At 34.1% G+C, this 15,245-nt stretch overlaps 1 protein-coding gene across 1 annotated transcript; it reads left to right on the top strand.

Annotated features, from left to right (window-relative positions):
- The first annotated feature begins 7 nt into the window (after window positions 1-7).
- Window positions 8-14,845, top strand: LOC141363329 (uncharacterized). The gene is made up of 13 exons (XM_073865967.1): window positions 8-169; window positions 4,177-4,521; window positions 4,597-4,959; window positions 7,039-7,137; window positions 7,233-7,319; window positions 7,574-7,666; window positions 7,856-7,927; window positions 8,348-8,461; window positions 8,755-8,889; window positions 9,298-9,381; window positions 9,778-9,876; window positions 9,965-10,152; window positions 14,765-14,845. The coding sequence occupies exons 1-13, from the start codon at window positions 118-120 to the stop codon at window positions 14,843-14,845; spliced, it is 1,812 nt and encodes a 603-aa protein (XP_073722068.1). The 5' UTR covers window positions 8-117.
- The last annotated feature ends 400 nt before the right edge of the window (window positions 14,846-15,245 follow it).

The following is a 15,245-nucleotide window of genomic DNA, read 5'->3' on the forward strand; positions in this document are numbered from 1 at the left end:
TACGTTTACAGGAAGAGATTTTTGAATGTAAATGAAAATGAAAGCAAGTCCGTCTTCCGCATTTGAGGAACAATTTGGCCAAGCTATTGTTGTTCTGAACGATTTTATGTTTAAAACATGCAGCTACGCGAATGCATATTTATTTTAGTAATGATGAGGATCTCTAAAGGTAAGTGTTATCCATTCACTATACAAAGTACAGAACAAGAAAATAATGTCGAATATATAAATCCTTCAAAAGCTCTAATGATATCGCCATTCTTCATATTCCGTGTGTGTACAGCAAAAATCAAACATACTTTAAAATATAGATAACTGGTACAAAAATATATTTCGAAATGTATTCAGTATTTTTATTTTATACATTTATTTTAAAACATTTAAAAATACATTTGTCCATCTAAATCATACCAAGAACAGTCTATATTATATTTTACATTTTAAAAATATTTAATTAAGCTTTACTTTTTACAAAACGTATTTAGCATATATTTAAAACTTATTTTTTGGCCAGAGATTTTAGCCTATATCAAACCTATACCTTTTTTTATCTCAATGTTCTTATAAAAAGTATTTGTTCGTTTCAAATTTAAAGATAATATGTACCCACTATGAACTATACTTTTACAGCATGTATTCATCTTTATTTTAATTTTGGCATATACTAAAATGCATTCATAGTAACTGGTAACAATTAATGCACCATGCATGAGCATGAACAACGCTATTGACATTAACAAGAATTAATACATGCTGAAAACCTATATTGTTCATTGTTAATGCAACAAGTCTTACCAGTATAATATGTGGTTCCCAAACATTTTAATTTCACGACCCACTTAGACGGGTATAATCTATTTTAGGAATATGCAGAAATATGCAGAAAAATACATTTACAAATGCAAAAACAAGTTTGTTCTCTTGAGAGTAGTTAATATTTTCATTGTCGTTGTATGAACTAAATATAACTTTAATTGCAATCCCAAAGTACCTGATATCAAAACCATTGCCTTGAATTGCCATTATTGTGTCATTCACTACAACGACTTTGTGCGGCCCACCTGATCCCACTGTGCGACCCATTGAAACTCAATGAATGAAATGAAGACTCACTTTTTCATTCACACATTCTTTCTCACGTCTGTTTTTGTGGTCTTTTGTCAGTAGAACAAAAAAGAAAATTTTATTGACTGTCAGTTTCCATTTATGTTCATTGTGTTTTTGAAACAAGCTACATAAAAGTAATTTCGAAAAAAAATATTGTGTTTTGCCAAATAAATGAACCCATACTGGTTTGAAACAAACGACGTAAAGAAATAATAACAGAAGCTTAATTTTTGGATGAACTATCCCTTTAAAGTAAACAAGAGTGCAGCTTATTGGGACCTGAGTTTGATCATGACTGTTAGTTTAGGTAGCTTATTTTGAATTTTTGTCTCGAGATGCACATCAGTAGTGTTTTCTGTAAGGTATGTTTGTAAAAAATGTCCTAATACAACTAAGGCCTAGTTCTGGCTTAATCTAAACCCTGTCCAGGAAACTGGCGAATAAAGTTTAAAAATAATATGTACTCGCATATTATTATGCTAATCTATTATACGTCTTATGCTATTCAAGTATTAACAGCCTGAAATCAATCAACCAGAATTTATATTCTTTTGTAAGTATTTATTTGCTTTGGCAGTTACCTAACTTTTCATTTATTACTAAAAAGCTCCTGTATACAGTAACTCAGTTGGTATGGTGTTAGCAGGTTTTGGGTGGAAGCATCTTTCTAATGCATTAAGGCCATTTCACACGGCAAGCTGCAAAATCGCGCGCGGCTTCAGCTTTTCTCTTGTATTAGAAGCGTTTTGTGCAGCATTTAGTGCAAATGTGTGTATCTTCAACGGCGCCTACCATGAAGTGCCGTGTCCTTAAAAGGAATAGGATTTTGGGTGCAGGAGCAAGGCGTGTGGACCAACTCCGCTTCACTTCTGTAACCGCCCCCGTTTTGTCGCTTTCCGCACGTCTCCTATTGAAAAAGAACACTCGCGGTTGCCGCATACCGTGTGAAACGGCCTTTAGACAGCACATATTGCCCATTTTTACAAGATGTAAAATAAGCCTCAGGTGTGCCTAGAATGTGTCTGAAGTTTTGGCTCAAATACCCCACAGATCATTTGTTATAGCATGTATAAAATGCCCCTATTTGGGTGGGAGTAACCTTTAACTCTTTGCCTGCCATTTTTTTACAGCACCAGCATTTTTTTAATGGTTTTTACAAAAGTTTAATGCCTTCCAGAAAATGAAAATGAAATTCTTCTTTAAACATATAAACATACAATATATCAAATATATTAAAGAATAGACTTGCTGCGTTTCCTCCTATCTTCACTTGTTTTCTTTTTATCACCTCTGGAATATGGGTAGGTTTCTTCAAAAACACCAAATATGAGCATAAAGCTGAGTTAATTGTACTTTTGTAAAGTACTTTTGTTGGAGATCAGATTCAGAGCAATGATCAAAACATACACATTGTTTTTACTGTTTGGCCTTAGTAGATGCTTTAGCGTTTTATAAGTTGGGTAAGAGCACCACCTGGTGGATAATAGCGGAAATATGAATTGCTGTAAAAACTCGTCATTTGACAGGGAAGCATTTTCTCTTAATTGATGAACTAACTCGTCAGTGGCGGAAAAATAGTTAAATGCAAATGAGCTACAGCTCCTCACTCTCTTACGAACAGACAGTGACCGCTTTCGGTTAAAAGTAGATCTGATTCCTGTGAATACAGTCTGAGACAGTGTTTCCCAATCCTGGTCCCCAAGTACCCTCTTCTTAACTTGTTGCAGGTTAGGGAGACATGTTAACCATTCTGGAAGGAGGCTGGTTAGTTGATTCAGGTGTTTTAAATAAGGAGACATCTAAAACCTTCTGGGAAGGGGTACTCGAGGACCAGGTTTGGGAAGCACTGGTCTGAGAGAATAGTGTCTGTAGCTGCATTAGTGCTACAATGTACTGACAAACACATTTAAAAAAGCTTTTGGGTAAAATTAAAAAGTCAGTGAGTAGCCATGGGCGGGGATTTATCAGTGTGACATCACATTAACATAAGAATAAAAAAAAATGCTGCTTTAAAGTGATCTGTATCATATAAATAAAGGGGACTAATGATACGAATATAAGAATAAGGTAATAGAAGAGTAAGGGGCTGGTCACACCAAACGCGTTAAAGGCAAATGCAGGCGCCTTTTTTGATGATTTTCTATGGGCAGTGAGCGTTATGTGCGCTGTTAATGCACGCCGAACGCCTTGCGTTTTTGCCACTTGCCGCATTTTTCCATTGTCCAATCGAATGAGTGGAGAGGTGGGCTTTCCTTTGTGGTGACAGTAGTTTACAGTTGCTTGGAAGAACCAGACTCCACTCACTCACTCTCTTTTGCGTGTTGTGCACCTCTCACCCTCAAATAAGGTCAGAGCAAGCGCCCTCTTTTTAAAGTTTCTGCTAATATGACAGTTAACAGCAAAAGAGCACTCACGCTTTAATATTTGATTGACAAGACAGCTGACTTGGTGGTTGCCTAGCAATATAAAAAGCTGCTCCGCACTGCTCTTTTTTTAAAGTGACCAAAAAAGGCAGTGCGGCGCGCCTTGCGTTTCCAAGCGTTGGTGTGATTGGCCTCTAATACATGCTTTATTTATTCTCACTCTGTTTTTATTAAAGGTGACATAGAATGATTGAACGGGGTATTTATCCTTGTTCTGTGATGTGACATGTAGACACATTTTTTTTTTGTTTGGGTCTGTAATGCCTTAGAAGCTTCCTAAAAACCTCTCTCAGATAGCTCTATTAGGGTGGGGGATTTTAAACAAGTTGTTTTGCACCTATTTGGCTCCCCCTACTGGCTTAACTTGCAATTTCATTATTGATTGGCTGACTTTGCTGCCACTCAAAAAATTTAGCCAATTATTTTAAAGTGGAGGGGCAGTTAGATGCCTGTGATGTCATAAGCATCAGTTTTTCAGATTGGGACATTTTCTGGCTGACATTTCTAAAAGAGGAATTTCTATAAGACTGAGATGTTTACATGTCTAGGACTTTTTGTATCTTCTTGAATGCGGGTAGACCACCATTATTCAACAAAGACAAGGTTAAAATGGTTTTTCATTCTCTGTCCCCTTTAAATGTTTCAGGGTTCATTGTGAAAGGTCCCACATATCCTCTGGTTGTTCCTCTCGGAGGTTCATTGGTTCTGCCATGTTCTGTGGACGTTCCCTTGGCAAATGACAAATTAAAGGTGGTTTGGATAAGGACGGACTCAAATGTGTTAGTTCATGTGTTCCAGTATGGTGAGAGTAGACCAGATGCCCAGTATAAGGATTTTCATAATAGAGCTCATTTTTTCACAAAGGAGATCCAATATGGAAACTTCTCCCTACTGTTGAAGAACGTGAGAGCTGAAGATAAAGGCTTTTACAGATGTAAAGTTTATAATGAGGTGGATTCTGATGAAGCTCTGGTTGAGATAAAAGCAGTTGGTGAGTAAAAACCTTAAAACTGTACAAAACCTCTTACTAGTGAATTGCTTTGATCTTTTCAATATTCTTTTACAGAGCGTTTGATAGCAGCAAGCTCGACACACAACATGTCTGCACATGTAGGTGAAGATGTTACTCTAAACTGCACGGTGGACTCTCACATCAAACCTGAAGAGCTTGAAAAGGTTTCATGGAGGAAAACAGATAAAGATGGAGATGGACACATCCCGGTTCTGTTCTTTCAAAACAACAAGACTTTACCAGAATCATCAGATGAACAATACAGAGACAGAGTTGAGTTCTTCACTGATGAAATCCACAGAGGAAACTTCTCTCTCAGACTGAAGAGTGTAAGAACTGAGGATCAAGGAGTTTACATGTGTCAGGTTATTGATGGAGAACTTTCAGCAAACACAACTATAGTACTTCATCAACTGGGTAAGTAAATACTAAAAGCTAAAGCGATTTTATACAAACTTAACAGTGACAGGTTTGCATTAGTAACTGAAGGGTCTGGAGTCATGGGACTAAACGTGCATGCATGTGCACTGTGAAAAAATTGGGAATCTGCTCATTAAGGATGACAAGGAACATGTCAAACATTATTAAGAGATGACTTGTGTTTTTCATGTTGTCGGATATTCCCATGATGACACCCTGAGTGACATAATCCCTTGTTCTTGTAACTCCTTGGTAGAGCTTAGTGCTTGCAACACTAGGGTCAAATGTGTCAGCCAAAAACACCGTTAACATAGCATCCAGAAGCCTGTTGCATTTTGGCTGTTATGATAATGTGACCCTGGGTGATGTGAATTGTTAACATATTAATGTTATTTATAAACATCTTCAACTTATGTGGTTGCAAATGAGGATAAGAATTGGTAGTAGTGAGTACTTCACTTTGCTGCTCAAGATTTCAGGTTGTGAGATATTCTCCATCTGTATAAAGCACATGAATATTTAATATGGTGTTTGTTGAGACGATTCTTGATTTGCTGAATGTTGCTTAAAAACTTGCATTGTAAATTGCTGTCATTAATTAAAGTAAGGCTGTGAAAAGATTAATCGCGATTAATCACATTCAAAATAAAAGTTTGTGTTTGCATGATATATGTGTGTGTGTGTAATTATTATGTGTGTATTTATATATAAATAATAATTACACATGTACATTTAAAAAAAATGATTAATTCAATTTACTACATTTTTTTAAGGTAAGTGGTCGCAGTCAATTTATTTAAGCTACATTTTAACAAAAGTTTTTTGTTTTGTTTTATATTTCTAATTTTTTTTAAAGTAGCTTAAATAAATTGATTGCGACCACTTACCTTAAAGAATTGAGTAAATTGAATTAATCATTTTCTTTCAGTGTATAAATGTAAGAATCTTTTATTTATGTATATATTTTGTTAATTAATATATAATATATAATATATTAACCTAAATGATATTTTGCAAATGTGGTTTACAGGGACATGAATAGTGTATAATGACATGTTAACTATGCTATAACCATTGTTGGGTGTAACGCATTACAAGTAACTTGCATTACGTAATAATATTACTTTTCTGAAGTAACGAGTAAAGTAACGCATTACTACATAAATGTACTCATTAATATTTGAGTTACTTTTAAAACAAAGTATTGCGAGTTACTTTTCAGTTTAATTAATACAATTTAAAAATAAAATAATGTACTGAATTAAACTGAACATATTAATGTAGAATTACACACTCTGTGTGCATGAGAGGGCACAGTTTGAGTCAGAAACGGAGATGGCAGGCCAGAGCTTGACATTTTTGCGATCATAAAAACACCTGCAGGGCCTGAAAGAGATCAAGCCTCAGCCCAGTAAGAAAAAGTAACGCAAAAGTAACTTAAAAGTAACGTAAGCATTACTTTCCATGAAAAGTAACTAAGTAACGCAATTAGTTACTTTTTTGGGGAGTAACTTAATATTGTAATGCATTACTTTTAAAAGTAACTTTCCCCAACACTGGCTATAACCATGGTTTACAGCAGTGGTTCTCAACTCCAGTCCTCAGGGCCCACTGCTCTGCACATTTTGGATGTCTCCCTTATTTAACACACCTGATTCAGATCATCAGCTCGTTAGGATAGATTCCATGAACTGAACTGAGTGTGTCAGATATGAGAGACATCCAAAAAGTGCAGAGCAGTGGGTCTTGAGGACTGGAGTTGAGAACCACTGCTTTACAGGGACACAGGAAGTGTCCCCATAAACTGAAACGCTAAAAAAACATGTATGCCTGACTGTGTGTGTGTGTGTGTGTGTGTGTGTGTGTGTGTGTTTCGAAAATACATACCTATATGTGTATTTATATATACAAAATAATTGCACACAGTGCACACACATATATTATGCAAAAACTACTTTTATTTTGAATGTGATTTATCACAATTAATCTTTTGACTTCCCTATTTGCAAGGCAATTTACAGATAAAATAATGGTACAATAATCCTTGTGTACAGTAACAAAATGTTTGTCTTACAGGTTTCTCTGTTTTACACATATTTGTGTTGATTTTCTGTATTAGTGCATGTGGATCTGCTCTTCTGCTTTCTGTTATATGGTACAGATCACAAAATACAAGTATGTCTGTCTATTCATCCATCCATCCATATATCCATCCATCCATCTATCTATTATATAAGCAGCATTATAAATGCAGTTATTTTTATTTCTAGGTGGAGCTCTGAATTATCAGATCTGTGTTATCTCTGTACCAAATCTCATTATGTTCTTTGCCTTCTTGTTCTGGGGGGTTACTGAAGGTGAGTATTTTAGTGGTTAATAATTTGTCCAAAATCTATAAATTAACAATTGACAAAAACCAGCATTGTTGGAAGCCAGGAAGGCTATTTTGATTCAGAATTGTAATTGAACCCCGTTGTAGTTTTGAATGACGTAAAGCTTTTTTAGGATGTCATCACTACAAGACCAATACATTTTTTCTTTTGTTTTTTACATGTTATGGCATCAAATTATCATGATTCATATCATCTTTTAAAATATCTAATTTGTTCAGGTTTCCTGAGTGAGACTGTTGCCTGCTGTTCTCACTGTGTCCTCCGGAGTCTTCTGCTGTTATGGGTTTCTCCATATTCAGATGATTCCCCAGGTTTGTTTATTTTGAGGCAGTATTAGTATATTAGAAGAGTATCTCTAAATAACTGTAATGTTACAGTTGCAGACGTGTTTGTAGTTTTACATTTTCAAGTAAATCCTCTTCTGTATATCCATTTGAAAGGGTTTTGTCTTTCAGTTTTTGTAATTTATTACAATACATCAAAAACATTTTGTTTTACAGGCAGTCGCAGAATCACAATGCACAGTATTGTTCATCTAGAATATGCCCTCTTCACAAATATTATTTATTCAGGTAAGTAAATATAAAGATTTCACCACAGATAATGCAATTATATATATTCAATTCAATTCAATTCAATTTTATTTATATAGCGCTTTTCACAATTTGGTAATTGTATCAAAGCAGCTTTACATAATAGATGCAGTGAAAAGCACAGAAAATCGACAGATAGCACAACATAATAAACGATAGCACAAGCAGTTAAATTTGCTACAGCTATAAATCAACATTATAAGCAAACGTATTACTAATGTAACGTATAGAAGTTAAGCCCAAAAAGGCTTATTTAATACAATGTACAGAGTACAGCACATCAATGTTCCCATCCTCTTTTATTGTATGGAAGTACAGTATGTATATATATATATATATGCTGTAGGTACTGTATGTCATTACGCTGTGTTTAATTCATGTCTTGGTTTTTATCTACAGTTCTTTATCGATCTTTTCGACAAAAATGTCTAAATTATTCAGAATCTGATAGAGTCCTGATAACAATCCTGTTTGCAATAATGCTTCTGATATGCATCATCAATATCATTTTCTGTAAGTATTTCTGTACTATTGTTTTCTTTAAGTTGTTAAGCACCATTGTCATGCTGAGAAATGAAAATAAAATTGTATTTGTTCACCTTTAAAGCTTTACATATCTCACGGTATTTATGGTATTGTAACTAACTTGCTGATCAGGATACTCAATTGCCCTTATTGAGGAAGAAAACTCAAATCAATAATCTGATGTGGTGTTTTTCCCTCTCTTTTGTTGCTCTTCTAAAATATGCTATGTGACAACTTTTAATTCAATATTTTTTTTTACTTTAATTGTTTATTTACTTTAGTATTGGCTGAGGTCATAAGAAATAAAGATGGCAACATGCGTGCTATATTAGACTTTGTGTCTGATATTGGACATGATGTTTTGCCTCCATTGCAACTCATCTTCCTCTATTATGCTTTTGGAGCTGCTAATCACGGTAAGTCAACTTTAATTGATTCAATTATTTGGGATAATGTAGGGAATAATTTGGTGTTTGCAAAATGTTGAATACAATATTTTAATGAACCTTAATGGTTTAAATAATGCTATTTTCCATAAATTGGGTATCTGTTTTTGTCAGATTATTCATTATTTTTGTTGTATATAAATTTAATTTAATCTAGACTTGTAATACTGCATGTTTTTGAAGGTTAAGGAGCCATTTTTGCACCTTTTTGTAGACATAAGTGACAAATATGTCAGACTTGTATGAAGTTGTTTAAGAAATACATAGTTCTTACTCCTTGTAATACTTGTTAAGAAAAATTAAATATCAATAATCCGATGTGAGTTTGTTGTTGTAAAACAACACCTACAGAATTGTCATTTTATATTTCATACTCAGGACTTTTTTATGTTGGAGTTTTTCCACTGTTCTTAACTTTGACAAGATACAGTTGGAAGGATGCATGTGTGAAAAAGATAAAACGTAAGTACACAATGAACTGTGTTTTTTATCCACAGTGTCAGAAAAAAGCACTTGTACCTTTACAGGTAAACAAACATAATAAAATGTTGTACCTTTTTGAGTACATTACTATATCATAAAGAGCTATTGTGTACCTTTAAAGATGCAGTTAACTTTTTGTACCCCTAAAATTTAACGGGTACATTGTTCCTTAAGGTACAAAATAGGTCCTTGGTATAATATTATACCCCAAATGGTACAACATTTTAATGTGTTGTATAGCCTACCCATAAATGTACAAAAATGAACATTTGAGGGTACCACCCCATTGAATTTTGTCATGTTTTGTCTGTATCAGATATTTAAGATAATTTAAGTTCTGCCATCTTGTTAATGAACATTTTTTCACATGTTTAGATGTAAGCTTGTTCAAGAGAGTGGCGTGGTTATGTTTCATGATAGTGGTGACTTTTATAATGGTATATTCTTACCGCATTGCACTGAACAAAGAGAAAGGTACAGTAATGCACATCATAATACAATATAAAAAGTATATTAAAAAAGTTTATAAGATAAGGCATGTTGTCTGTATCAATCTTTGTAGATTGTATTGGATGGACATGTGTAGCTGCATTTCTACAAGTTCTCTGGGGAATCGTCGTTCTGAAACATTCATTTGGTGATCTGGGTACAGTATTGATCATTAATAACAGTTTGGTTTACCAAGTTGGGTTCATGTCTGACTCTGGGCCCTATTTTAATGATCTAAGCGCATGGTCTAAAGCACACACTGTAACAAATTTCTGTAATTTCTACAGCAAAATTTTACAGTTACTTCTTGTTCTGTCATTTTACAAAGTTTAGCTGTACATTGCAATGCATTGTGGGTCAAAAAACTATTACAGAAGTTGACAGCTTTTCCCCCACAATGAATTACAGGTATATTTGCGCTTGCATGTAAATGATGCAGTATTACAGTTATTCACTGTTGAATGCGTTGCACGAGGCAGCTTGACGCCATTTTATGTCGGATTGCAGAGGAGCAGGGACATTGCCACGCCACTCATCCACAATATGTAAGTATACTATTATAAATAGCTATTATAATTGTTAATGTTGGTTGAAATAAAGTTTACCGTGTATCAGTCAAGCCCCACAATAAAGTTAATAAAGAAATTTTGAACAAGCAATCCCAGGTGAAGCAGTTTAGTGGTTAAAATAAAGTAAATGGTATAACTTTCATGTTAACCCTTTTCATATTTATACTGGACTTCAATGTATGTGCCTTAACGTCACTCAGGCATGCAAACAGGGTGCGTGCATGCGCGTATGTGCACGTCCACATTGATGCATAGGTCTTATACATGCATACATATATTTTTAAATATTGATAGGATGAGATAGAGAGTTTTTAACAAACGTGCGTGTTAGGCGCCAAATTCTTTCTCCGCCGGTGGCAGCGTCAAGCAATGCTTAGCAACGAAAGAAGATCTGAAGCGCCCACGCGATTTGAAGAGGAGAAAAGCAGCGCGGTCACGTTTTCCGCGTGGTTTCAGACGCGACATGTAAAGTAAATGTAAAGCAACTGTGCGTATGTGTTGGCCATTTCGGTGGCTGCTCGAGCCGAGCCCCGGAGGACCCAGGGGATCAGCCCAGCTAACAGGGAACGTTCTTATAACTTTGGCTAACGTTCTGTTAAGGTTCTCCCAAAGATATCCAAAAACGTTCTTGCAATAACATTAGCAGAACATTTCCCTAACGTTATCTGCAATTAATAAACGTCCTTAAAACGTTAGCATTAGAAACGTTTTTATTGTATTGTTAGTGGAACGTTCTACACACCCAAGCATTGCAAATGTTACCATTGTGTATGTAATGTAACGTTCTTAAAACGGTAGCATTGCAAACGTTATAATTGCATTGTTAGTGGAACGTTCTACATACCCTAGCATTGGAAACGTTACCATTGTGTATGCAATCTAACGTCCTTAAAACGGCAACATTGAAAACATTACCATTTTGTATGTAATATAACGTTCTTAAAACGGTAGCATTGCAAATGTTATAAATGCGTTGTTAGCAGAACGTTTTACATACCCTAGCATTGAAAACGTTACCATTGTGTATGTAATGTAACGTTCTAAAAACAGCCACATTGAAAACGTTACCATTGTGTATGTAATGTAACGTTGTTAAAACAGTAGCATTGCAAACCTTATAATTGCTTTGTTATCAGAACATTCTGCACACCCTAGCATTAAAAACGTTACCATTGTGTATGTAATGTAACATTCTTAAAACGGTAGCATTGCAAACGTTAAAATTGCTTTGTTAGCAGAACATTCTGCACACCCTAGCTTTGAAAACGTTACCATTGTGTATGTAATATAACGTTCTTAAAACGGTAACCTTGAAAACGTTACCATTGTGTATGTAATGTAACGTTCTTAAAACATTAACATTGAAAACATTACCATTTTGTATGTCATGTAACGTTCTTAAAACGGTAGCATTGCAAACGTTATAATTGCTTTGTTATCAGAACATTCTGCACACCCTAGCATTAAAAACGTTACCATTGTGTATGTAATGTAACATTCTTAAAACGGTAGCATTGCAAACGTTAAAATTGCTTTGTTAGCAGAACATTCTGCACACCCTAGCCTTGAAAACGTTACCATTGTGTATGTAATATAACGTTCTTAAAACGGTAACCTTGAAAACGTTACCATTGTGTATGTAATGTAACGTTCTTAAAACGGTAACCTTGAAAACGTTACCATTGTGTATGTAATGTAACGTTCTTAAAACATTAACATTGAAAACATTACCATTTTGTATGTCATGTAACGTTCTTAAAACGGTAGCATTGCAAACGTTATAATTGCTTTGTTATCAGAACATTCTGCACACCCTAGCATTAAAAACGTTACCATTGTGTATGTAATGTAACATTCTTAAAACGGTAGCATTGCAAACGTTAAAATTGCTTTGTTAGCAGAACATTCTGCACACCCTAGCCTTGAAAACGTTACCATTGTGTATGTAATATAACGTTCTTAAAACGGTAACCTTGAAAACGTTACCATTGTGTATGTAATGTAACGTTCTTAAAACATTAACATTGAAAACATTACCATTTTGTATGTCATGTAACGTTCTTAAAACGGTAGCATTGCAAACGTTATAATTGCTTTGTTATCAGAACATTCTGCACACCCTACCATTAAAAACGTTACCATTGTGTATGTAATGTAACATTCTTAAAACGGTAGCATTGCAAACGTTAAAATTGCTTTGTTAGCAGAACATTCTGCACACCCTAGCCTTGAAAACGTTACCATTGTGTATGTAATATAACGTTCTTAAAACGGTAACCTTGAAAACGTTACCATTGTGTATGTAATGTAACGTTCTTAAAACATTAACATTGAAAACATTACCATTTTGTATGTCATGTAACGTTCTTAAAACGGTAGCATTGCAAACGTTATAATTGCTTTGTTATCAGAACATTCTGCACACCCTAGCATGGAAAACGTTACCATTGTGTATGTAATGTAACGTTCTTAAAACGGTAACATTGAAAACGTTACCATTGTGTATGTAATGTAACGTTCTTAAAACGGTAGCATTGCAAACGTTATAATTGCTTTGTTATCAGAACTTTCTGCACACCCTAGCATTAAAAACGTTACCATTGTGTATGTAATGTAACGTTCTTAAAACTGTAACATTGAAAACGTTACCATTGTGTATGTAATGTAACATTCTTAAAACGGTAGCATTGCAAACGTTATATTTGCTTTGTTATCAGAACATTCTGCACACCCTAGCATTAAAAACGTTACCATTGTGTATGTAATGTAACGTTCTTAAAACTGTAACATTGAAAACGTTACCATTGTGTTTGTAATGTAACATTCTTAAAACGGTAACATTGAAAACATTACCATTTTGTATGTCATGTAACGTTCTTAAAATGGTAGCATTGCAAACATTATAATTGCTTTGTTATCAGAACATTCTGCACACCCTAGCATGGAAAACGTTACCATTGTGTATGTAATGTAATGTTCTTAAAACGGCAACATTGAAAACATTACCATTTTGTATGTAAGATAATGTTCTTAAAACGGTAGCATTGCAAACGTTATAATTGCTTTGTTATCAGAACTTTCTGCACACCCTAGCATGGAAAACGTTACTATTGTGTATGTAATGTAACGTTCTTCAAACGGTAGCATTGCAAACATTATATTTGCATAGTTAGCAGAACGTTCTTCATACCCTAGTATTGAAAACGTTACTATTGTGTATGTTCCCGGAACGTCTTACGAAAGTTTGGAAAACGTTTATTTTTTAACGTTCTTACAACGTTAAAAGCGTCCAGTTTTTTAGACGTGGTATTAACGTTAATGTGTGGTTGGTTCAGTCTGTTGTTATATTAATGGTCTAATAATGTTTTTAAAAACGTTATTGAAACGTTCCATTCACCATTATATTCATGTTCTCAGAACGTTTTTCTAACATTCGTAACAGGTTATAAAAACATTGTTTAAACGTTCTTACACAGCACAAACGTCCAGTTTTTTAGACGTAGTATTAACGTTATTGTTAGGTTACAAGAACGTTTTTAAAAACGTTTCTAGAATGGTTTGGTTTGTTGTTATGTTAATGTTCTAAGAACGTGTTTTAAAACGTTATTAAAACATTCCAATCACCATGGTATTACTGTTCTAAGGACGTTTTTAAAACCGTTCTTGAAACGTCCCATTTGCCATTATATTAATGTTCTAGGAACGTTTTTCTAACGTTTGTAACTGGTTACAAAAACATTCGATTGAAACGTTCTAGGAACGTTAAAAACGTCCAGTTTTTTAGACGTAGTATTAACGTTATTGTTTGGTTACAAGAACGTTTTTAAAAACGTTTCTAGAATGGTTTGGTTTGTTGTTATGTTAATGTTCTAAGAACGTGTTTCAAAACGTTATTAAAACATTCCATTCACCATGATATTAATGTTCTAAGGACGTTTTTAAAACCGTTCTTGAAACGTTCCATTTGCCATTATATTAACGTTTTAAGAACGTTTTTCTAACGTTTGTTACTGGTTACATAAACATTAGGTTTAAACGTTCTTACACAGTACAAACGTCCAGTTTTTTAGACGTAGTATTAACGTTATTGTTTGGTTACAAGAACGTTTTTAAAAACGTTTCTAGAATGGTTCGGTTTACTGTTATATTAATGTTCTAAGAACGTGTTTCAAAACGTTATTAAAACATTCCATTCACCATGATATTAATGTTCTAAGGACGTTTTTAAAACCGTTCTTGAAACCTTCAATATGTCATTATATTAACGTTTTAAGAACGTTTTTCTAACGTTTGTAACTGGTTAGGTTTTGGTATCAACAAATACTCAAGGTTATGGCATCGACATCGGTATCAGACATGAAAAAGTTGTATCGGCCCAGCCCTAGATTTAAAGAAATTTAAGTAAATGTAAGGATGAGAAAAATAAAAATGCCTAGTCCTGGATTAATATCCTAATGCTTTTTTGCATAAATAAAAATCTAACATTTTGAGCTATAAAATGAATTGTTGGCTATTGCTACAAATATACATGTGCTACTTATGACTGGTTTTTGTGATTCAGTCACATTTTATTTTAATGTAATTGATTATTTCAATGTTCCAGTCTTGACTCAACTGTGGGGTGGGAAGTCTAATGAATAATCTTTTAGCTTTCCATTTTATAATTTCTATATTGGAATTTTAGAGACAAATATAATTGCAATAACATTTACATTGAGAATATTTAAGTGAAAGGAATGTTATTTTTTAAAATATATATAAAAAAAACATTGTGAGTGATGTAAC

The sequence above is a fragment of the Misgurnus anguillicaudatus genome, unplaced genomic scaffold, assembly GCF_027580225.2.
Source record: "Misgurnus anguillicaudatus unplaced genomic scaffold, ASM2758022v2 HiC_scaffold_34, whole genome shotgun sequence".
NCBI lineage: Eukaryota > Metazoa > Chordata > Actinopteri > Cypriniformes > Cobitidae > Misgurnus > Misgurnus anguillicaudatus.

Excerpts from the sequence above, each read along its gene's own strand:
- LOC141363329 (XM_073865967.1), top strand. The coding sequence starts at position 118 with ATGCAGCTACGCGAATGCATATTTATTTTAGTAATGATGAGGATCTCT. Across the intron at positions 4,522-4,596 it reads GGTTGAGATAAAAGCAGTTG|AGCGTTTGATAGCAGCAAGC; the intron begins GTGAGTAAAAAC and ends ATTCTTTTACAG. Across the intron at positions 10,153-14,764 it reads CATGGTCTAAAGCACACACT|GTTTTGGTATCAACAAATAC; the intron begins GTAACAAATTTC and ends GTAACTGGTTAG.